Source organism: Mustela erminea, chromosome 8 (assembly GCF_009829155.1).
Source record: "Mustela erminea isolate mMusErm1 chromosome 8, mMusErm1.Pri, whole genome shotgun sequence".
In the NCBI taxonomy this organism is placed as follows: Eukaryota; Metazoa; Chordata; class Mammalia; order Carnivora; family Mustelidae; genus Mustela; species Mustela erminea.
In genome coordinates, this window is record NC_045621.1 from 34,264,221 (window position 1) to 34,289,556 (window position 25,336).

The 25,336-nt window shown below is 39.2% G+C and overlaps 1 protein-coding gene across 7 annotated transcripts in view; it reads left to right on the forward strand.

Annotated features, from left to right (window-relative positions):
- NYAP2 (neuronal tyrosine-phosphorylated phosphoinositide-3-kinase adaptor 2) overlaps positions 1-25,336 on the forward strand; it is a 313,460-nt gene that overhangs the window by 139,470 nt on the left and 148,654 nt on the right. For all 7 annotated transcript variants that reach the window (XM_032354996.1, XM_032355000.1, XM_032354999.1 and 4 more), the window contains one exon: positions 13,584-14,687. In XM_032354996.1, the coding sequence (XP_032210887.1) occupies positions 13,584-14,687 (1,104 nt within the window). The remainder of the gene's footprint in view (positions 1-13,583; positions 14,688-25,336) is intronic.

A 25,336-nucleotide genomic window follows, 5' to 3' on the forward strand; every position in this document is an offset into this window, starting at 1 on the left:
ACCATAGAGTTGAGGGTCTATTTCTGGGCTCTCTATTCTGTTCCATTGATCTATGTGTCTGTTTTTGTGCCAGTACCATGCTGTCTTGATGACGACAGCTTTGTAATAGAGCTTGAAGTCCGGAATTGTGATGCCACCAACGTTGGCTTTCTTTTTCAATATCCCTTTGGCTATTCGAGGTCTTTTCTGGTTCCATATAAATTTTAGCATTATTTGTTCCATTTCTTTGAAAAAGATGGATGGTACTTTGATAGGAATTGCATTAAATGTGTAGATTGCTTTAGGTAGCATAGACATTTTCACAATATTTATTCTTCCAATCCAGGAGCATGGAACATTTTTCCATTTCTTTGTGTCTTCCTCAATTTCTTTCATGAGTACTTTATAGTTTTCTGAGTATAGATTCTGTGTCTCTTTGGTTAGGTTTATTCCTAGGTATCTTATGGTTTTGGGTGCAATTGTAAATGGGATTGACTCCTTAATTTCTCTTTCTTCTGTCTTGCTGTTGGTGTAGAGAAATGCAACTGATTTCTGTGCATTGATTTTATATCCTGACACTTTACTGAATTCCTGTATAAGTTCTAGCAGTTTTGGAGTGGAGTCTTTTGGGTTTTCCACATATAGTATCATATCATCTGCGAAGAGTGATAATTTGACTTCTTCTTTGCCGATTTGGATGCCTTTAATTTCCTTTTGTTGTCTGATTGCTGAGGCTAGGACCTCTAGTACTATGTTGAATAGCAGTGGTGATAATGGACATCCCTGCCGTGTTCCTGACCTTAGCGGAAAAGCTTTCAGTTTTTCTCCATTGAGAATGATATTTGCGGTGGGTTTTTCATAGATGGCTTTGATGATATTGAGGTATGTGCCCTCTACCATGAGAGACTATGGACTCTGAAAAACAATCTGAGGGTTTTGAAGGGACGGGGGGTGGGAGGTTGGGGTACCAGGTGGTGGGTATTATAGAGGGCACGGATTGCATGGAGCACGGGGTGTGGTGCAAAAATAATGAATACTGTTATGCTGGAAATAAAAAATAAATTAAAAAAATAAAAATAAAAATAAAAATGAAACCAGATAATAACCTCTGCAGTTGCTGAAACTATTTGAATAGTGGAAGGCTATATTCACAAATAGCCCCATGACTTCCTCCAAGGTAAGGAAGACAGCCTGTGGTCTCCTCCAGGCTGTTGTTTTGTGACATTCACTGTTGATGCCCACTGTTGGCTTGCCTATTCCAAGGTCCATCTCTGAAATGCCTGTGGATGGAACAGAATCACCAAATAATATGGGAAAGAAAAGAGCAAAGCTGATCTGAGTCCCTGGGTTCCAAAATGAAGGCTTCTGTTCTCTCACGGTGTTGCACCGTTGCAATCTGAGATGTTTGGGCAGTCCCTAAGAACTCGGAACCAGAAAAAAACAGTGTCTATTTCTTGTCATCACTGAGGTTCTGGCTTGAGTCAAACCGCCCAGCATGGAGGGTATCATTTTCTTCACCTGTATTTAGAGAAAGTAAATGGAAATTATATTAAAAAACCTACTACAGAAGACTTACAGGATCATAGGGCTAAGTAAAAATTGTACACACACACAAAAGGAAATCCTTTCCCTTTCCAACCCTACTCTGTAAGAATGAAGAGTAGACTACACAGGATAATGGGATATCTATAATATCCCAAAACAAATCACATAAATATAACAAAGCCAACATGTTTATTGCATGCATCTGGCATAAAACTTCAGGATGTCCTTGAGATGAGCCGCCTCAAATTTTGGAAATATTCTCTCTCTCGCTCTCTTTTTTAGAACCTAGTCACACTTTTCCTAAATTGAGAAGCTTGGAGAACACCCCCCAAATGTCATTTTGCAAAACCTAAGGGGTATACCTATAGTTCAGAAAAACAGAGTGTTTGGTAAGAGGTGTTAATCTCTTGAATTATCTGTACCGCCATACATATGCTATGATTTACATCCTCCATTTTCCCTTTTATTTTTATTTTAATTGCATTATTAAATTAAAACTTACTCAAGGTAAATTAACTTTTTTTTTTTTTAGCTTAGGCTGATATGCAACTAAGAATGCCAACAGTGAAATGATAATAGTCCAAAAAATTCCAAAGCCCACATAATTTTAAAGGAAAGATTATATCTTTCAAAGTAAATTTGCTTCTATTATGTGGATATACATAGGATATAAACCTAATGTAGAAGGAAACTGAAATATCGATCTCATACTTCAGTGAACATAAAATCTATATTTATTTAGGCAATGATTCATTTTACAATTTCCCAGAACTGGTTGGCTCTCTGGTATTGACACCATTAATTTTTATTGCTCAGCGCTAAATAAGTGTGAAGTATGTGTGAAATCATATGCTCTCATTACATATCTTCTAAGGTAGTGAGGGAAATTTTTAATGAATACTGATAATAATTGATAGTAATATTGCTTATACTCTTTAAGCCCTTCCTGTGGCAGTCTGCTAACGACTTCTGGCATAGCATCTTTTTAAACCCTCACAACATCCTGTTAATAAGCATCATTATATCCATTTAAGAGTTGAGCTCAATGAGGTTTAAAGAGGTTATAGTTAACTTGTCCAAGATTATGCAATAACTAAGAATTAGAATTCAGGCTCATCTGACTTATTGGTAATGTTTTTGTTTGTTTGTTTGTTTGTTTTGTTTTAAAAAGGTTAAAAACACACTTACCTATATATTTATAAAGCAAATGTGCACCATCATCTCTAAAGGCAAATTATCTTTTGACAATGTGGCAACTAGAGTCAGATCACCTGGATTCAAAGTCAGTTTCTTTCACTTGGGCAAGTAATTCAATTTGTCTATGAATAAGTTTCAATGTCTGTAAAATGGGATTTATAGTAGTATTACCTCGTAGAGAGGTCATGGAGAGTGAATAAATTCATCTTTGTAGAAGCACATTGACTGATACAAATAATACATATGCTACATGGTAGTTATTATTATTACACTTATTACTACTACTACTACTACTACTACTACTACTACTACAATTTTTCATTAGAGGTGATACCACACATCAATGCACTTTCTGTGAAGTTGAATGAAATGTTTTATGGCTCTATAATTCCATGTTGCTTTCTCTGTAATCTCAGATACTTAAAAAGATCACAAACATTTCTATCTTTGTATCTCAGCCAGAACAGATTTACAAAAGATCATCCCCAGTAGACTGTAGACATGGAGCTGCAGGGATTTATCTTCTATAGACTTGACTTGCCCCAGGGACAGGGGAAATGTTTCATTTGTTAATCGGATTTTTCTCCCAACTTACTTTCCCTGAACATAATATCCTCCTGGGCCAAATCCAAATTAATTGAGATGCTATTGGGTGCTCAACACTGTGCATTTCCCATGGCTACTTTTTTGTTGTCACATTTGTTTCCCCATCAAAATTCAGGAAATTAACTTATTTGGTAACTTCCTTTCTCTGCAGGTAGAGATGTTGCAAGAACTAGCTGATAGCCATGAACTTATAAAGCTGATGACTTCAAAATATTTAGGGAAAGTTTTCAATCATCAACTGTTAAGTTTGTTGGGGCTTTTAAAAGATGAGTTGTTTCGGCCTTTGGAAAGCTCATGATCATAAGAAGAGAGAAGCCAAAATCCAGGTACAAGGTAGGAAATGAAGAAGGTGACAAGGAAGAAATAGTTGAAGCACAAATGGAAAAAAGAATAGAAAGAGAAAGTAGTGGTGCTTGAATTAGGGCTTAAAGGATGGGAAGGTTTATGTTTAGGTAAGGTAGTAGAAGAGCAGAGGAAAATGTCAGAGCAACATTGGAATACATACACATCTGAAAACTGTAGGCAACGATGGATGTTTTGGTTGGCCTGAGCAAAGAGTATGTGAAGAACACCAAAGGAAAAAAGATGGGAATTACGTTTGGTTCTTAGGGGAGGTCTGGTATGCTGTTACTTAAGTGAAACCATACTTGTGGTCTTAGTAGGAATAGTTCTTTACTACCACAGAGAGATCCTAGTATGTGCCAGAGGAAGACTTATAAAGGAGTTTTGGGGTACTTTTGCTTCTTATTTCCCACATTTGTGACATTGTTTCAAATGGAATTTCTGTATTAAATTTTGTATCAACAAAAAAATTTCTTTTTTCAGGAAATAATTGTTATAATCCTAACCAAAAGTCATGGTCTAGAATAGTGCTTACAAAGTCATTAGACTTTTTATGTTTATTTTAAAAATTTTTTAAAAGATCTTATTTATCTATTTGAGAGAGGGAGAGAGAGAGAGAGAGAGAGAGAGAAAGAGCATGAGCGCCATGAGCAGGGTAGGTTTGGGGGGAAAAGTAGGGGCAGAGGCTCTTAAGCAGATTCCACAGTGAGCACAAGGCCCAAAGCAGGGTTCAGTCTCAAGACCCATGAGATCATGACCTGAGCCAAAACCAAGAGTCGGACACTTAACCACTGAGCCACCCAGGAGGCCCACTTTACATGTTTTTACTTTGCAAGATCTAATTTGTGGATTCTGTCTGCCCTTTGTTCTTACGCATACCCCTCTAACCTTTCCTTAGTATAAGGCAACAGAAAAAGGACTGTTTTCATCCCTCAGCTAATTTTTATGTTCTTATTTTTTGGCAGGTGAAACAAATTAATCTGTCTCAATTTCTGTACATGGGTAATGAATATTTTTCCTTTGATCCTTCTTTTCTCTAAATTTTTAGTCTTTTGCCCCTGTTAACTATTCTTCGCATGCCTCATCCTCTTCCTCCCTCTTAATTCAAATAATCCCTAAGGAAATGACAAAGCTTAAAGCTGTTTATGGCTCTTTAGAACCACTGGAAAATACCCAAAATTCTGGATACTGACTCTAAGAATGTCAAAAAAGGTCTGTTGTTCACTGAACAGTGATGAGATATCTACCAAGAACCTCTGATGTTCTACTCACTTTACACAGACGATTTAGCAAAGATCAAGACAGATGGGGAACCGCTGCTCTCCTGGAGATTATACTCAAGTGGAAAAGAGGAAAATATATACACAATCACCTAGAAACTTACATAAACCAATTGAGAAATAAACAAGAGAAATATCCAATGTGGTTGTGTTGATTGAGTGGTTATGGAAGACTTCTCTGAAGAAGGGACTTTATGCTGAGATCTGAATGCCATGAAGAAGCCAGACAAGTATAGTTTAGGGGTGTCCAAAAAAGACCAAAGCCGAATCCTAGTTAAAGTGGCAAAAACAAATTTTATTTAGGATTATTACAGTAAGGGAAAAGAGACCTCAATCTCAGAAGTTTCACTTCCATCCAACACACTCTGGGCAAGTGGGAGTTTATAGCCAAAGAGCAGGGTGGGCGTGGGTGGGTGGAAAATCACAAGAGGAAACATCAGGGGTAAGGGGGGTTACTAGCTGAACTGACCTAATAAGATTCTTGCTGAAGACAGGCTGGGGTGATCAGACATCACCTGAGGGAAGGCAGAGAATGATGAACCCAATCAGATCTCTAGAGTAATTACATATCGAGGGTGGAAGGTTAACATTAAACCAACTTTAGCAGGGTTATATAAACTCGAATTTTACAAAGAAGTGCACAGATAGACTGAGAGAAGGGTTCAGGAGGGTGACTACTATTTGGTCATGTGAAAATTTTTGTCACTTATGAAACCTAGTCATTAAGTATGCTGTCCAACTGGGATAATCCCTGCAGAATAGTCCCTCTCCCAGATGGATACATTGCTTCCAGTTCTTTTCTTTATTTTGTCTAGACTTGTGTAAAGTACGAAGTGTCAGGTGGAATCTTAGAGGCTGTGGTAGTGTACCAAGCGAGTGCCTACAGCCATGCACCATATCTGTTCTTTAGAAGTGAAAGTGTATCCCATGCCTGGAGCAGGAGAACAATGATTGAGGAAAAAAGGTACTGCCACAGGTGTGGAATTATCAAACTAGGCAATTGGGTTGAACATTGTGAATGGAGAGTTGTGGCTCCTTGGAAATGCTGACTACCTGTCTGGACAGATTCCCATGAAATGGTGTTGCTGAGGTGAGCTTGCCCTGGTGAAGAACTGGCCTTCAAACTATAAGCTCAGAAACTCCATCATCAGATTCCTAGAATAATCAAGATGTCATAATAACCAAACTCAAGGGATACATGGGTGTGCCTCAGTTGTTTGAGCTGCAGTATAAAATACCACAGACTAAGTAGCTTATAAACAATACAAATGTATTTTTCACAGCTTTGGAGGCTGGAAGTCCAAGATCAGGGGACGAGCATGGTCACATTCTGGTTGGGTTCCAGGTGTTCATATATAGTGGATATGACTAGGAAGTTCTGTGGGATCTCTTTCATAAGAAAATCAATTCCACTTACAAAGGCTCCACACTTATGAACTAATTACCCCCCAAGACCCCATCTTCTAACTCTGTAACACTGGGTGTTAAGATTCCAACACTTGGATTTGGGGTGGGTAGGAGATGCAAGTGTTCAGACCATAGCAGTGTATGAAACCAGAGTGTCATCTTGCTTCTTTTTAATGAGAAACATATACATAATATTTTGGAACACAAAATGATATTAAGAAGTTTCTTGATGAATCCAAAGTTAGAAAAAGAAGAACTCATGAGAATCATATATAGGGGCTTCAGGTTCTACGAGCCTGCCAGGTCCATACCCACAACAGAGATGTAATGGAGGAACCGATACCTATAGCACTGTTGTGGGATGCCACCATGTTTTACGCTATGAGTCTCCTGGTCTGATATTCTCTGTGGCTGGCAAGATCCCCTCTGGTTGCCCTTTCCTTGATATATTAATGCCTTCACTCTGACTTCGATCCAGTCTTTTTAACCAGAAAATGTGTAATCTCTTTTTATATAGCTTCTTTGAATCCTCCTGCAGTGATTTTATAATACTCAGAATACAATCTTACTTCCTGAATTTTTCTATTCTGAAAAGATGGTTTCTGCTTCCTCAGGGTGCATACTGTACCCTAGTTCTATGAAAATAACAATAGCATTTCCTATGAGATATCTACACAAACAGGAAATTAATCTTGGTATTTCTTTCAGTTATCTATTGCTGTGCAATAAACCAACCCAGAATGTTGTGATTTAGAACAGCAGCAGGGTATTACTTCTTCTTACTCCGTGAGTTGACTTGGCTTGTATGAGTGACTCTTCTGCCCCGTATGACATTGGTTGTGGTCTTTCATTGGGCTGCATTCAGCTGGCAGTTGGGATGGGTTGAAGGGTTGGAAGGTCCATGAGGTTTCACTCACATGTCTGAACTAACTTCTCTGCATGGCCTCCTTATATCACAAGGTTGAATTTCTTCATAGCGTGCTGGTCTAAGAGTTCTTCTATGACAGTTGGCTTTTAAGATAGAAGAAGTGAAAGCTGTCAGCTCTCTCAAGTCCAAGATTCAGATTATGACTTCTGTCACAGTCTTATTGTCAAAATAAATCACAAGGCTGGCTCTCTGCCCTGATTTGAGGAGAGGTAGAGAGACACTTAACTACTGATAGGTACAAAGCACACAAGGTGGGAAGGGACTGAAGACTGCTGTCTTTGAAAACTGTCTACCACAATTTGCCTTTCAGCTGTAATATTCCCAGTAGGCAAAACACTCTCCCCCTCTTCCCCAAATGTTTTCTTGTGTTATAACATCAGCCTGAAATCTCAGACATTCAAATCATGTCCGTGTGTCATGAGGCTCTTAGAGTGCATTTCCTCGTATGCAAAGGTCTTCAAGCTAAAAGTGCAATTTATCTGGGCTACAAAATCTGACATAGACTGGCCACCATCTGCTGGCAGAGCTCTGGATTGAACTTCACCCCCAGGACCATTTCTAACCCTGAAAACTTCTTGTTGATCAAAGAAGGCTTCATGGCAGGTCCTGTGTGGAACGGTTTCCTTTCACCTTTGCCTGAGAATAGAACACTTCCTTCCATAGTGTCTTTCCTTCTCATGCAGCCCTCTACTGTACAAGGCTAAACAAGTCATCTGACACGCCCACATCCTTTCAGAACTCTGCTTAGTCAGGTCCACAAATTCATTAGGTACATTTTATATTGTCTACATTACCACAGGAAATGGTCTTGTCAACTTGCCACCAATCTATAACATAGCTCTCCTTTTTTATGGCCTCCAATAGCAATTAGCTCACTGACTTTTCAGGCTCCCCATGGTCTCCTCACTGTCCTTCAGGCTTTTGCCACCACCTCAAGGCCAATGCACAAGCTTTAGATTTTTGGTAAGGCAGCACCGTACCTCTGGTACCAGTTTCAGGTATATACACATGCATGGCAAAATGTCCCTGAGTCGTAGTTGCTCATAATCATGTGGGTCAAGAATTCAGTAGGGTACAGTGGGGATGGCTGATCCAAAGTGTCTGCTGTCTTACCCGAGGTGGTTCAAGTAACTAAAGGGGTCACCAGAACAGCTTGACGGGAGTCACATGGCCAGGGTTTCATTTTATTACTGATTGATTTTCTTAGTTCTTTTCCCTTTGGATGGCTTGGGTTTCCTCCCTGTACAGGCATCTCAGAGTAGAATTCTTTCATGGTGCCCAGCTTCCTTTGGGAGAAAGTGAAAGCTGCCATATTCAAGAAGAGAAGACATGCTCTATTTTTCAAAGGCTGGAAAAGTCTGCACATACTGGAAGAGAAATAATTGATGGAGCCCTTCCTGAAGATAAACAACCAGAGATTGCCTGCTTTAGGACTGTTCCAACATCCCTCATCATAACCTATAAAATATATGTCAGTCTTAGGAAATCTCTGTATACTTACAAGTAAATATTCCTTCAAGAAATAACCTCTATTCTTATCACATGAAATGTACTCATATTTTCTCATCTGTTTTAATTCATTTCTTTCAAAATATTGGTTACAAATTCCAATTTTATAATTAGTTGTTGAGATGAGTAATTAAAAAAAAACCCAAAAATTAAAATCCCTTATTATCTACGATGAAAGTGGATATAAACAATAATGTAGTCAAAGTAATTTGCCCAAAGTTATGCAGCTTACCCGAAGCAAAGAAATGATTGGAATCATGTCTTCTAGCTTAAGCCAAGACTCAAAGTCCCGTTCAACTTTAAAAGCATGCTGCTGAGCCAGTTCCATATCTTATATCCTTTGTTTCCATCCAAACTTTGATCTGAGTTGTCTGTCTTCCAGAACAATAACACAGGTCCTACAACTCCAAATCTGATCCTTTTTACACATAATCATACTTTTTTGGTCCTACTATTAAACAGACCAAAGGCATTTGCAACCCGATCCCTTAACAGACACCTTAATTTAAAAAATAAAATAAAATCAACAGGAAGCAATTTTGTGGCTGGAATTGCAAAGCTTGTGACTGTGAAAATAAAAATATCCCTCAAACTCTTGGAATTGTGAGTTGTGAAAGAGAGTTGTTGTAAGCACAGTTCTGCCAAAAGTGGGAAATGTGTCTCTCACCTTTTAGAATCAGCCAGTTTTAGGATCATACAGTATGGACATTACTTCTCTTCACTGGACTCTTGTTTCCCAGTTGAATTACCTGTTTAACAGATCTCTCTAACTACAGAGCTTCAGAGTTATAGTGCCAACATTATAGCATGGACTAATAAGGCCTTATATTTATATTTCTTAAATTTTCATTTCTGAGGAGACCTTTTAAAATGACACTCTGTAACATATACAAAATAATAAATTGTAGAACTTTTCTCCCCCTATTGTTTTATTTTGTCTTAAAAGGTATAAAAGATTGAATTGAAATAATGAAATTTCATTTTTTTAAGTAGTTGATGAGGAATTTATGTTTCTTCCTCAGTAAAGTACAGTGTTTGGGCTGGATAATTTCTCTCGTATTTTAAAAGATTTACTTATTATAGAGAGAGAGAGAGGGAGTGTGCACATTGTGGGGGAGGGCAAGGAGAGAGGGAGAGAGAGAAAAATCTCAAGAATCTTATGCAGGCTCCACACTCAGGTCCAAGCCTCACTTGGGGCTCGATTTCAAGATCCTGAGATCAAAACTTGAGTCAAAACCAAGAGGTGGCTGCTTAACCAACTGAGCCACCTAGGCACCCCTAGGCTGGATAATTTCTAAGAGCCCTTCAGATTCTGAGATACTGTGGCCAGAGAGACAAGGAAATATTGACCTGTGCTGTGTCACATCTTTCCACTTCTTGGGTCAAGAATATCCACAAATACTAAAGCATGGTTTTACGCTATACTTTTTTTAATAAGGAAAAATTATTTCAGAAGGATAGGTTGACAAAGGACATGGTGAATTTCCAAAATTAACTGTGAAAGACAGATCATCTGGGCATGACTGAAAGCCATGCATAACCTTTGCGCTCAGATATTTCATTTCAAAAATGTCACTTTCTGCTTATTCAATGCTACTGTCATTATACTATTTTAAGCATTAAAATTTGTGTTCTGGAGCTGAACAGGAATTATTGCTTCTATCTTTGAGCTTATTAGAAATAACTTAAAATTCATTCAGGAGCAATAAAAAATCACCTTTTTTATTATAGTTGAATTTGGTTTAATATTGAAATTTGCAAGCAATTTTCTTTGTCTTTTATTAGCAGTATTTCAGACTCTCTATATATAGATCAAGACTGTTTTTAAGTATTCTCTAAAGAAATGACTGTTTAAACATGACTTTTTTCTTTAATTTTTAATTCCCTAGAGTGAGGTAAGAGTAGAATAAATTATGTGACAATGTTGTTTAAAATTTCAGGCACTGCCTTATATGGATAAGCTTTAAAAAAAGCATACATGACAGTTGAAACAAATTTTTATTGCGCGATGAATTATTTACCCAATTGCAAGGGGGATATGGAGTGGGAAGCAGATATTTTCTGGAAAAAAAGTCTCCTGATATGAAGGAATGAATCTGTTTTTTCATCCCAATCATCTATAATTTACTTAACTCTTTAGTATCTAAATAATCCTCAATGCTCTCATTTCAAATTTGGATCAATACAAAGGAAGAGGACCAGGAAACAAAATGTGCTTTTATTATACGAATCTGCCTGCACTGGGTTCCTTTCATCACATAGGAAGGGATAGTGGGTAAGCTTGCCCAGATGATGAAGCAGGCCTTGGGCAAGGCTGGCTGGGGAACTGCTTCAGCCGGGGGGGGGGGGGGGGGGGGGGGCAGCAGAACAAAGTGGAAGAGGGAGCCAGCATGCCAAAGCAAACAAGGACAACAACAACAACAACAAAAAGCATCCAGAAAATGGGTCAGAATAAAAAAAAAAACACAAATCAGAGATTAGAGAGTCAGACCAAGATCAACCAGAATTAGAGGCTATTGGGTGGACAGGTGTCTCTGGGTGGGTACCTGGGAGGAGCATTTCTATATTTAGATGTCCTTGCTCTTTGTGACATGGTTCCAGGGGATACGGAGATATAGGGCAGGTCAAAGAAAATAGAAGTGCACCATAATTTAGAAAGGACAAAAATGCTAATCTTATTCTAGGTATGACCACTCTCATATAATGAAGTCATCATCTCATGGACACAATAATTCCTAGCATTAGGTTTACCCTCCATTCACAGAGCACCTCATTATTCAGACTTCTTTCTTCTAAGGATTTCCCCTAATTCCACACCATTCAATCTCTAGAACCCAGTAATCAGTGGCAAACATTTTCCCAGCATGTGAGTTACTTAGCCTAGAATGAGACCCTAAGGTGGAAGATGGCAAGAAACAAGCTTTAGAAGAATAGTCTTTTGTTCTTCTAGGTTCCAACTCAATGTACCCTGGGGATACTAGGTCAACTTCATTCAGTGATGTGTAATTTTACTTTATACATCAGGCTCAGATTTTTGCATATAATCTGATGAGTTATTTAATTCATGAAAATTAACATACACAGTAGACTTTAAAACCAGTAAAATTTAAGACCAGTAAGATACAGAGAGGAGTTATTGGTCACTTTGCATCTCTCCTAAAGAATTGTCTATGTAATTTTTGTCCTGTTATGTCTCTAGGCTTTTCATTTTTGGAACTCAAAGACTCCACTGCTACAACCCTCTGGAAAGCAACATCTAGTTTTTTCTTGATATGAATTAAAGAAAAAGTCTAGATACATTAAGAAACTTCCCTTGAAAAAAATATTTGTAGTTGAGTAAAAACACCAACATGGGCACAATAGGACAGAATATTTGAAAGCAGGAATGACCTAGAAAAGTGAGTGACATAGCCCCTTCTCTAGAATATTTGATGAGTCTCCTTTCTGTGAAGTCATGATTGATGTATAGAGCAGCAGACTGACTAATCTCTAAGCACTTGCTTTTCCTTTAGTAAGTTTTAGAAAAGCTCATGGGTCATAGTATGCTATTTAAACAAAACAAAAATGACTTCAGGTGTTTTCTGATTTGTGTCTTGAGATCCCACCTTCCCTTCAGGCTGCAAATTATAGAGAAGCCTGTTATTTTCTCTATAGTTTTATACCAATAAGCTATACTGTCACCTTATATCATATGCTACCATTTACCACAAGTAACTGTGTTCTGCCACACTGCATAATAATGATAATCGTTGTAATCATATATCAACAAAATGAGATAATGAGATAATAACAAGATGTCAGTACCTTCCCTGCATGCTAAATAATTGATTTCAGTTACAGACATGTTGCCAGCCTGTTCTACCCTACTGTATGGTGTCAGAGTTTATGTTTCATTACTAGGGGTGTTTCCTTCCAGCAAGCTGTTGAGTGCACTGGTACATAGATCTTTTGTGAGTTTCCAAAAGATATTCTTGAAGCTTATACAACATTCTCTGGATTATTTATTTATTTATTTATTTTTGTAAGACGCTTGAGAGTGTTCTGTCATGTCAGTGCCACATACCTAATAAATTCATTCCAAGATAGCATTTGGGATATCATAAGAGATCTCATGAACAAAACCAGACAAATACACCATAATCAACAATACCTGGAGATTTAGAGATTAACTTGTCTAGCCTCATAAGATTTTCACATCAATTTCCCCTGAAGTATCAGACCCATCGGTATAGAAGCTATTTATCTGAACCAAGGCAGAGATTAAGCCTAGCAGGCTGGGACATTTTTATCCTAAATGAAAGCAAGATGTGATCATGTGCAATAGCCACATCATTAAAAGGGTTCAAATCCCATGGTATTTTTGTAACCATTTGTGCTAAGAGAAACTTGATTCTCCTCTCCCCTTTGCTCACATAGTTCTTGGAAGTTAATCTTTAGGAATTTTATGGTTGTTTTTATGGAACATGTTTCGTCTTAAGGCTTCTATTTAGAAATTCTAAGGCAGAGGGACTAATAGCCCCAGTTAATGCATTTTTCAGTGTCAGATTAGTAATATTAGCTTGAAGATAAATACTACCATTGTTCTGTCACCAGGTTTTCCTACATATGGAAAGTGTTTGACTTGTTTGATTTTTAATCTTAGCCTCAAACTAGAAACGAAGCAGATTACCACCGCCCACAAGCCTCCACCAAAAGTCCCTAGCAGTAAACCCAAGTGCAAGTCCTGTTTGAAGGCTTTCCTATTGTACTCATCTATTTCACTTTTCTGTTCTTCTCTTTTCTCTTTGTAGTGTCAGCCAAACCCAGACCCCACAGTGATGAATATTCAAAGAAGATCCCTCCTCCCAAACCCAAACGGAACCCAAATACTCAGCTGAGTACATCTTTCGATGAAACGTACATCAAGAAGCACGCGCCTCGGAGGACGTCGCTCCCGCGGGACCCCTCTCTGTCCCAGGTCAGCAGCCCGGCGGGGGACCCCGAGGAGGAGGAGCCCGTGTACATCGAGATGGTGGGCAACATTCTCAGAGACTTCAAAAAGGAGGATGATGACCAGAGCGAGGCCGTCTACGAAGAGATGAAATACCCCATCTTTGACGACTTGGGCCAAGATTCGAAATGTGACCTTGACCATCACAGTTGCTCTTCGCAGTGTGCTACTCCCACGGTGCCTGACTCGGACTTCGCCAAGTCCTCAGTGCCATGTACTCCAAAGGGTTTGCTTTGTGACATCCCCCCGCCCTTCCCCAACCTGCTTTCTCACCGACCCCCGCTGCTGGTGTTCCCTCCCGCTCCCGTGCAGTGCTCCCCTAATTCCGACGAGTCTCCGCTTACCCCGCTGGAGGTCACCAAACTGCCGGTGTTGGAAAACGTGTCTTACATGAAGCAGCAGGCCGGGGCATCTCCGTCCTCCCTGCCCTCTCACACCTCTGGCCACCCTAAGCTGGACAAAGATCAGGCTGCAGCCCTGGGTCCAGGCCCTGCCACTGCTGCCGCGTCCACGCTGTCCTCGTCCCCGCCCCCGCCATCCACGCTGTACCGCACCCAGTCCCCCCATGGCTATCCGAAGAGCCACTCGGCCTCCCCATCGCCGGTCAGCATGGGGAGGTCCCTGACCCCGCTCAGCCTCAAGCGACCCCCGCCCTACGACGCTGTGCATTCGGGCAGCCTCTCCAGGAGCTCTCCATCAGTGCCTCATTCGACCGGCAGGCCGGTGTCGCAGGATGGGGCCAAGATGGTCAATGCCTCGGTGAACACCTATGGCCCAGCTCCAGGCGCCTCCCGGTCCAGGACTCCTACAAGTCCCTTGGAGGAACTAACCAGCCTCTTTACCTCTGGACGAAGCCTGCTGAGGAAGTCGTCCAGCGGCCGCCGTTCTAAAGACCCTGCAGAGAGTAAGTGTACAGAGTCGATGGGAGCCAGGTTTCCGACTTAAAAATAAAGTGAAGCCAGGGGTGTGCAGATGAAGCGTGGAGTGCAGGGCCTTCAGTTCTTTGAGTTGAAATATCAAAGTGGGTTATTTCGCTTTGCCATGCTGAAGGATAGATTCTGAAAGAACTCAAAGTGACAATTGGCCTAGTGTCACACATGCTATTGAGAGGAAGAATGACTCTTTAAACACTAAAGTGTAGAATCTGAATTGTTACAGGGGCTCTAGAAAGTCTATCAGAGTAAACACATCACTATGGAATTTTTAGGTAAATAACTTGATTTTTGAAGCCAAGTGTCTATTTAAACATAATGATAAATATTAATATTCATCTTTATTTTATATTAAAAATCCGCTTGAGGAAATCTCTATTACAAAGCTTTTGCTGGAAAAACAGAAATTTGGATAGAATTTAGTATTTTTTTTTAACATGGTGAATGATTCTCCCTGCATTCTTTGTGGGGTTATTATGTTCTTACATTTACCCTAAACTAGAAAAGCCTCCTTGCTTCTCTTTTAACACCTTTGGTAATTAGTATCTTATTCCCATGGTATTCTTCCTAGGTCCACTCATATATAAATTACAGAAAAATCAGTAAGTGATAAATGGGCGGTACAGGTTATATTTACATTGAACTTCAAAGAGCAGGAAATGTCTCTATCTGAATGACTAAACCATCTTGTGAATCCCAAATCATTCCATACATATACAGTCAAGTCAAACAGATCCTTGTTTTCTCAGTGTCCATTGTATTAAAAAGCACTGCTTTCCCTTACTTAAAAATGCCTTAGGCACTTAAACTGGTAATTAACCCTTTTTCATCTCAGATTATCCCAACGCAAAATTTTACTTATCCACTTACCCAATCACACTGAGTTCCTTCCTTAAAGGGGGAAAAAAAAATCAATATTTCTGATGATGAAGATGGTGATGGCACTTTTTTTTCTTAAGATTTATTTATATATTTGATAGAGAGAGAAAAAGTGGGGGGAGGGAAAGAGGGATAGAATCATTCAAGCAGACTCCCCACAGCCCAGGAGGGGTTCAGTTTCTGGACCCTGATCATGACCTGAGCCAAAACCAAGTCAGATGCTCAACCAATGGAGCCAACCAGGCACCCAGTGGTGATGGTGCTTCTTAGATAATTAGTATCCATTCATGTTAGAAGCCACATATCCTGCTTTTTTGCTTGTTTTTCCACAGAGATTTATGGAAGTATTACTGCTTAAAAATTCCCCACTGAAACATTTCCTTTACCTGACTGAAAGGCAAAAAATTCTAATCTATTAGACATGTCTAAAGTTAAGTACCTGTGTATGTGCATACATTAAACTATTTTTTGACTTGAAATAAAACTTAGGAACAATATGCTTCTAAAATAGTGGTCCTCAGCCAGGGCATTTTGGCCCCTAGGGAATTCTGGCAATGTCTGGACACATTGTTAGTTATCACAACTGGAGGTACTATTGACATCAACTGTGTACAAGCCGGAAGTACTCCTTAAAAACCGACAAAAAGGGATGCTTGGGTGGTTCATTCTGTTAAGTGTCTACCTTTGGCTCAGGTCATGGTCCCGGGTCATGGGATTGAGCCCCTCGTGGGGATCCTTGCTCATCAAGGAGCCTGCTTCTCCTTCTGCCTGCTGCTTTCCCTGCCTGTGCTCTCTCAATCTCCCTGACCAAAACAAAACAAAACAAAACAAAACAAAAAAACCCAAAAAACCAAAAACAAAAAACAAAAAAACCCCACAAACAAACAAACAAACAAACAAATAAGATGATCTGGTCCACAATGTCCATACTGGCAAGTTCAGTAAACCCTGACTATTATTAAAGACTCAGGTTTCTTCTAGATGATTGATTTGGTTTAAGCACAGATAATTTAAGGTGTTTGGAGCAAATTGGAGAAACAAAAATGAAAGGATAAGATTTTCTTTCAAAATATGTAATGGTTAGTGTGAAAGTAATGGGTGTTCGATGCAAGATTTGGTGAAATTATTGGATTTTCTCCCTACCTACCAGTTTCTTTGGAGGATCCTTAACAGCTCCAGCTGGCAGCTATACCAATTAGCTAGAAAAAGTATATGTAAAAGAAATGATTAACTAATGAAGTTATTTCAAGAAAAATCCATCTGTTAGAATTTGTCTATGTGTTATATGTCACAGACTTCTTCATTCGAGTCCAAAATGAGCTTTGTGTGCTTCTAAAACAAAGCTTATACATGGAAAAGTGATCCAGGCTCTTTATAGCTTTTAGAGATCTGAGGATTAAATTCCTTCCTGTGTGCTCTTAACTATGTATCAACTCTTCAGAGAAAGGGCATGTCTTGAGTTACATTAACTTCAATATTTTACTTCATATAAAGGGAGAGGAAGAAAAATGCAGATAGTGCAAAGAATAATTTAGTGTTATTTACTTTTGACTCCAGAAGAAAATGCTAAAAAGAATCATAGTGGTGGGATGCCTGGGTGGCTCATTCAGTTAAGCATCTGAGTTCAGCTCAGGTTATGATCTCAGGATCCTGGGATCAAGCCCTGCATCAGGCTCCCTGTTCAGTGGGGAATCTGCGTCTCTCTTTCCTTTTGCCCCACCCGCTCCCCCCTGCTCATGCTCTCCCTTGCTCTCTCTGTCAAATAATTAAATAAAATCTTAAAAAAAAATCATAAAGGCTCTTAGATTCTTTCTGTAATTCAGAGAGTAGATCCAACAATGTTAGTAATTGGAAGTTATCTTATAATCACTGGTACAGTACACTCAGTGATGCAGCTCTCCCCTCTATTCTTGCCAGATAAGATTTATAGACACTGCTAATATCATAGGGACAGAATAAGTGCGATGAAGTAATATAACATTCATGACTCCTAAATCTCAAATATCATTTTTTCTGTCCTTTTCTTTTTCTTTCCTTTCCCTTCCCTTTCTTTTCTTTCTTTTTTCTTTTCTTTTCTTTTCTTTTCTTTTCCTTTCTCTCCTCCTCCTCCTCCTCCTCCTCTTCCTCCTCCTCCTCCTCTTCTTCTTCTTCTTCCTCTTCTTCTTCTTCTTCTTCTTCTTCATTTCAGAAATAAAATTAAGGCTGGTATTTCTATTCTCCATACACCCTGCTTTTACTGGAAATGCCAATTTTGATAATTTTCTAATATTCAACTCAAAGCCAATGTAATATTTCTGGTTTAATTTTAAAATCAATGTCAAATTATATATATGCCTTCGGGTACCTGGGGGGCTCATTGGGTTAAGCCTCTGCCTTCGGCTCATGATCTGAGGGTCCTGGGATTAAACCTTGCATTGGGCTCTCTGCTCAGCAGGGAGCCTGCTTCACCTCTCTCTCTCTGTCTGCCTCTCTATTTGTGATCTCTCTCTCTGTCAAATAAATAAATAAAATCTTTAAAAATAAATAAATAAATATATGCCTTCAACTCTTACTTTAATAATCTAAAAAGATACATTTAACTTGATTTCATATCTTAAAATCTTACAACAGTTGACAGAGATTGAGCAATAGGAAAGAAATATAATAAGACAATTGTGGTAGACTATGAACCAATTTCATTTCACTGCATCATTTTCTAAACATGGCCTTCAGATTAAGTGTTCTAAGAAGTACTTTTTTCCCTGGTTGATGGAACATTGTTATGTTGCTTAGCTATAGATAAGGACACGTAATAGTCTCTCTCACAATAGTAAATTTTATTTGAATTGGTTATTATTTATATTTCTTAATTTTGTGCAGAGAGATAGTATACAAGGCATGTAAGAAGTGATCCACTTGTATTTTATTGCTGTAAACTTTTGTCTAAATGAGAAATAGTGAAGTACAAATATGTTTATGGTGAATTTAGAGTATTCACCATAATAGTATTTAAAATATTTTTCTCCTCAAATAAGAAATATTTTTAAAAGAAAGGTTTTGCCTGTATTTAATATAAATGCATGAATATATGCTCCTATAAAAAAATACAAGAATATAATTAAATACTATGATATACTCAAGGGAGAGTATAAGATAGAAAAGAAATATGTGGAGAAATGTTAGCAGAAATTTTAAGGAAAAAATAGAAACATGAAACAGTAAAGGGACTAATTCAAAGACTAAGGCAACAAGGGATATACAAATGAAATTCATACACAGGGTGGGATCAGCACATAAGCCCTCATGGACACCAGCACATGAAGCACCTGCAGAGGTCCACATAGAGCTCGCAGAAGGACATAGAGACACAGGGGTGTAAAGAAGGAACAAAGAAAAACAAAGGTGTAGGCTCCCTCATCTGGTGTTGTTATTAAAAGAATGGTGAGTCAGAATTGCTAAAGAGCATCATTATACACATTAATATTCCACATTAATAGAGATGCCATTTCCTATTGTTACATCTCGTCTTTCAGCCTCTTAAAAATACTACCATTTAAGATGTTTAGATGTTGTGCTGTATTTTTACAATTATAAAAGTAAATAGGTCCTATTGTTTTCATGAAATAAACTTAGGAAACAAGATGTAACCTTTGCCTTTCCATTCATTATCTTAAAACACACCCACTCGCACAGAAACAACAACCCAAAGGAAACATGCAAACAAACCCAAACAAACAAACAAAACCACAAAAATCAAACAAAAAACCAAAATCAACCAAAAAAAACTATCTCCATGCCACTTCCATCACATACCCACAACCCCCCCAACACACACCCTTTCCCCTTTTGTAATTCATTTGAGATACAGTGATGCTAAAATATTGGGTATTGATGGTGAAGCAACTGATCCAACCTAGTTTATTTTATTTTATTTTATTTATTTATTTGACAGACAGAGATCATAAGTAGGCAGAGAGGCAGGCAGAGAGAGAGGGAGGAGAAAGCAGGCTCCCTGCTGAGCAGAGAGCCCAATGTGGGTCTCGATCCCAGGACCCTGGGATCATGACCTGAGCTGAAGGTCAGAGGCTTTAACCCACTGAGCTACCCAGGCGCCCCTATTCTTACTAGTTTAATTTAAAAAGGAATTTTCAGATTTTAAAAAAGAATGATTTTGGAAGGAAATCTTATGTTTTTTAAAGATTTGTTAATTTGACAGACAGAGGTCACAAATAGGCAGACAGGCCCGTGGAGAGAGAGGAGAAAGCAGGCTCCCCGCTGAGCAGAGAGCCCAATGCGGGGCTCAGTCCCACGATCCTGGGACCATGACCTGAGCCGAAGGCAGAGGCTTTAACCCACTGAGCCGCCCATTCACCCCTGGAAGGAAATCTTTTAATGTATATTTCTGTATTTATATATAACCCCACTTTTAGGACAAAAGGAAGGTTTTACTAACATAATGTAGCCATCTTTATGATTCAGGATCAATGTGATCATCGTTGTGTGCCTACTATGTGTTAGTGCACCTGAAGTGTTCATGGCACCTTGGTGGCACAGTCTGTTAAGCATTCGGCTCAAGTGTTCATCTCAGGGTCGTGAGATTGAGCCCCATGTTGGGCTTTGCACTCAATGTGGAATCTGCTTAAGATTCTCTACCCCTTCCACTCATGCACATACTCTCTCTTTCTTTCTCTCTCAAATGAATAAATCTTTAAAAAAAAAAAAAGTGTCTAGCATGGTGACTAGAATAGGATACCCCTCAAACAGTGGTGACTGTCATTGTCTCTGGCCATTTATAATAGCAGTGGCACAGTGTTGATAGCTTAATTATTATGATACTGGGATGTTGTCAGGGGCTCTTTGAGTTTGCAGCTCTGAGTAGCCCTCTACTGCTATATCATTTAAATTTATTTGTATTCTTGTGTCTGTTTCTTGTGGTTTTCCTGCCTCCTACCTTTCTTTCAGGTAGTTTGATTGATGCAGATAGGTTCTCTTCCCCTCCCCCACTTCTCCTATTCTCCTTCAACTCTTGCCCCCAGTATCTTATCACACCATTAATTAGTTGTGGGCCAAGAAACAGATACACAACCTTGTCTGAGCAGGCTCTCATTTGGTATAAACATGTGACCTTCAGTATAAATATGTGACCTCTGTGACCCTTAACTTCAAAGACCACTTTATTTAACCCACTTACTAAGTCTTGAATGAAGTTCTTGGATTCATGTCTGAGATGGTAAGAATATCAACTTCCCAAGAACTAAGTTATCCTAGGAAACCTGAAATGAATGTTATTTTATTTTTGGATAATCTACACATTTTGTTTGACTTATTTAAAATACTTTTTTCTGTAAAATTTAGCAAGCAGCTTAATTCAGGACTTCATGGCTCTTCCTTTTCACTCCTCTGAAAGCAGGGGCAGAAGAGAGTGGCTAGGACTCTTAAAAATGTTGAGACGCCAAAGGGGAGGGAAGACAGGAAAATCCATGAGTCTGGGTCTTTCACTTGCCATGGGAATGGGTGAGCCTTCACCCTGGGATGTCAGCCAGAACTTCTGGATGCACAGTAACTTGGAAACACCTAACCATCATTGGGAGTTGGATCCGGAACTTATAGAATTCTAGGTATTTGGCACTTGAGTTACACTCCCATGACCTGAAGAGTATCTCAGAGGATTCCAAAGGGCCTGAAAAAACCAAAGCTTACAGGTTTTGTTAAGCATCTTAAATAAAGATGTAACCCTTGTCAGGTCCCTTTCCTGCTGTTTGTTGGTTGTACCCATCCCTCCACTATGAGTCCCACACCATGGCTTCAGGTTAGTTTCTACATTAGAAAGGCTCCTTCTAGCTGTTTAGAGGGAAAATTGAACTCGGACCTGGGTTATAATGATGCACTTGAACCAATACCTTGATGACATGCTCAGGCTTCTGAGAATGTCCTTGAGTGGTTCAAAGTATGTAGGCAAAGACACAGAAAGCTTAGACTTCTGGTCCAAGAACCTATATCATGTTCACCTGGGTGTTGTCAAAAACAGATTCCTGGGCCTTATCATAGACCTGTTCAATGAGAAATTCTGGAGGTTGAGGCTGCGATGTTGGCTTTTTAATGCAATCCCCAGTAAAATTTCCTGCTCTCTCATGGTAATTCAAGGATATATGACTAAATATTGGGAACACCCTTTACTTGTATAAAAAAGAAAGGTCTAACACATTGCTTTTATCTAACAAAGTCAGAAATGTAATTTATGTAAGAGAAAGAAGAGAGAAGGGAGAGCTTAAAATGAGTGAGTGTTGCTTTTCTTTCCTTGAGTAAGCTATTGGTTAGTTGGCATCTGGCAAAGAAGACAATCAAGGTCATCTGGATGGATCAATAAGGAAGTCCATTTTGCTCTGTTTGGATTCTCCCAGAGACCTTGGGAGTTTAACAGTGGTGTATCTGTGAAGAATGTCCATTCTGGTTATTAGTTAGAACCTCCATCTTAGTCATGCCGGGCCTTTGTCATTCTCACAGGAGAACCCGCAAAGAACCTGCAAGTCGGGCCTGTGGCAGTCCCCACTCCAGAAGTTTATTTCTAGGCTATCTAAGCAGGAGTACTAGCCAGTCCAGAGTGGGGCACCCAGATGGAGTCATGACCCAGGGCAAGGGTGTGCTTCACTTGGTCACATGGTCTAATCAATATGACAGAATGGGTGTCTTCTTTGGGGGACACCAGAAGGGCAAGGACAGCAGACATTGTGAGAGCAATGAGGAGGTCTGGCTGTCATGACTGAGCCAAGGATTCCCGGCATTAGAGCTGATGGTGCTGATAGGGGAATGAAGTAATGAAGTTCTTGGAACATGCTTCTGCCTCCAAAAAGTGTGTCTCAGGAACAATTTCAGGAGCAGATTTCAAGAACATTGCCCAGAGTGGGATGCATCAAAATAGCTAGGGCTGAGGACCTGGGGAAAGTGTGCAGCAGCCAACATTTTCCTTAAGAATGCTTCCATCAGGGGCACCTGGGTAGCTCAGTGGGTTAAGCCTCTGCCTTCAACTCAGGTCATGAGATCAGGGTCCTCGGATCAAGCCCCTCATCAGGGGGGACCCTGATCCCCTCAGTGGGGACCCTGCTTCCCGCTCTCTCTCTGCCTGCCTCTCTGCATGCTTGTGATCTCTCACTCTCTGTCAAAATAAATAAATAAATAAAATTTTTAAAAAAAAATGCTTCCATCATAATGGTAGCATGTACTTCGATATGTTTACTTTATGCCAGAGACTTTTCTAGTCATTTTACATATGTGTATTCCATCTTCATTGCAGTGCTTTGAGGTAGGTGATATTAGCATTGCCATTTTAAAGATGGGAAACACTGAGGCACAACTTGCCCAGGTCACATACAGAGTAAATCTAGGACTTGAATCCAGTTTATTTGCCTCTAGAGTTTCTGGCTGTTAATGATACTTTATCTATACTTGACCAGTCTCCCCGATTTCTTACCTCTCCCTGTTGCCATTAAAATATACCAGTTGTCATCAGAACTCTAAAAACTTGTAGTGTTATCACTCCCAACAATATCTGCTTAGTAAGAGAAAGCTGACTATGTACCTAATGGAATGGAGTACCTAACAGTGGTCATCAATTTAGGAAGAGGGTGGAAAACTTTTTCAGTACCCTCCAGAATTCACTTTGGAAGAGCCTAGTCTCTGTGATGGACTGTTCTGTACTGCAGGCTTCTGAGCTGTCCCTGAAGGATATGATCTGTCCAGGGGGCTTTGAATCACCTAAATGACCCGGGTGAGAAGATGTGAGTGCTCACCTCAGTGCCTCCAAGTTGAACTTAGAAAGTACATGCATATTTTTTTGGTCCATGAGATTTTCAATACTGAGCTACCAACTAACTGATTCTACCTCCAGGGATGTAGGGCTTTTGTCTTCAGCTGCTTGCTTCTTGTCTGTAACTATGCAGTAGCTTGATGGCCTGTAGCTACTGCAAGAGAAAACACATATCCGATGGATCAAAAAACCCAGCCAATGCTCAAAAGCAGTGAGGGACCCAGCGTCATTAATCTGGAAACCGATCTAGTAAAACAAACACTCCAGAAGAGCCCTATGCAAAATGTTGCTTAACATCACCTCTTTTCTCTTTAAATTTGTGTTAATGTGTAGTTGACAGAATCAGACACTTATCTTCAAAATTAAAATGAAAAAATGCAGTTCTTCAAGAATATGCTGACCTACTTAATTATTACTATTTTTTTAAAGCTCAAGAAATTTCATTTCAAGATGATGAGGTTAAAAGAGTATAAGTAAAATCCGTTGATTTTGAAAATGCGTGTGACTCCTTGGTTAATTGGGACCATGACATTGTCTGTTTCCCTCATTCAGTTTCTTTTTGGATTGCAACACAGAATCACTGAAGAAGACATAATTTCATAAATAATTGCTCACCTTTCTGGGGGTAGACTGCAACCGCCTCTGATTGATGCAGGCAGACGTGTTTATCCCCTGTGTTTATATTCTCCAGCTGCTGAATCTTTAAGTGTAATTTCTTGTCGGCAATTTAATCAGCAATATTCTGCATTAAGAAGAGCCCTCCCTGCTTTAGATTTATAAAATGCAGAAACATTTCAATTCAGAAATAAAGCTACCCCAGTCAATTTTTTAAAAACCCAAGATTCCCTTATCTTGTATTTAATGTACTAGGACTGATTTCTTTCTCTCCTATTGAATTACCTCAAACAGAAAATCCAATTTCTGATTTGTATTTAAAATCCTATGTTTTCAACACTTTAACATCTAGAAGTAATTAAATATTAGGTATAAGTAAAGGCATTCCTACCGGCCACATCTCACTCTCTGATGTTTGTCCTGCTTCCTAACTGAATATGATCTAGAGGGTTAGGGCAGGAGCTAGATGTCACAAGAAATTGTTTCCATCTTAGTTCAACCATTAAAAAGCTTCAAGACTTTGGATAAGTCCGTTTATCTCTTAATGTGTTACTTTTCTCACATTTCAAATGAAAATATTAGGTGCTAAAACTGGGAGTCTCTTCTGGCTCTGGTGTTTGATGCATCTCTGGATTACTGAATGATGTGTAAAGCCTTCAAAAAATGACCCTCTTCCTGCCTCCGAGACTGTCTGATGTTGTTCTCTCTTGCTGGAAGAGCTTCCTCACTAAGTCCATAAAACAAAGCCTAGTCCTTGAATCTCTGCTTAGCATCCACCTACTTTTCATAGAGTTGTTCTTGTGCTATTGTCTTGAAATTCTGTCTCTCAAACTCCAGGAGCACTTTATACTTCTGTAACAGTGTGTGTTATTCTGACTTACTGTGAGGTCTTATTCTTATTCCCATTAAGACGTATGGCTGAGGAGGACAAGGTCCATACTTTCTCATCATTTTTTTTTTAAGGTAGCCGTCATCCCAATGCAATCTTTCTCAAAGTTGATATAGCATAAATATTTATTGAACTTGTTGAATTAATAGGCATAATGACTTGAGAGCGCTACTGTTCCCAAGGAAATAAAAACCAAATGAGAAATGTTTGACCGTTAAGTGAAAAAAAAAAAAAAAAATCAGATCCTTTGACTTAGAAAATTCCACACTGAAATCAATATAGTCATTCAGCCGAAAATGACCTATGCTGAATGCTGAATTCATTGCTTCTGCTCTTAAGTGTCCTGTTTAAAAGAATGTCTATTCCATTCCAGGCAGATTTATTAGGAGAAAGATATAAAGAATTTAGCCATAAAGCATTTAAATGTGGATCATTCTTGTCAAAGCCTCATCAGT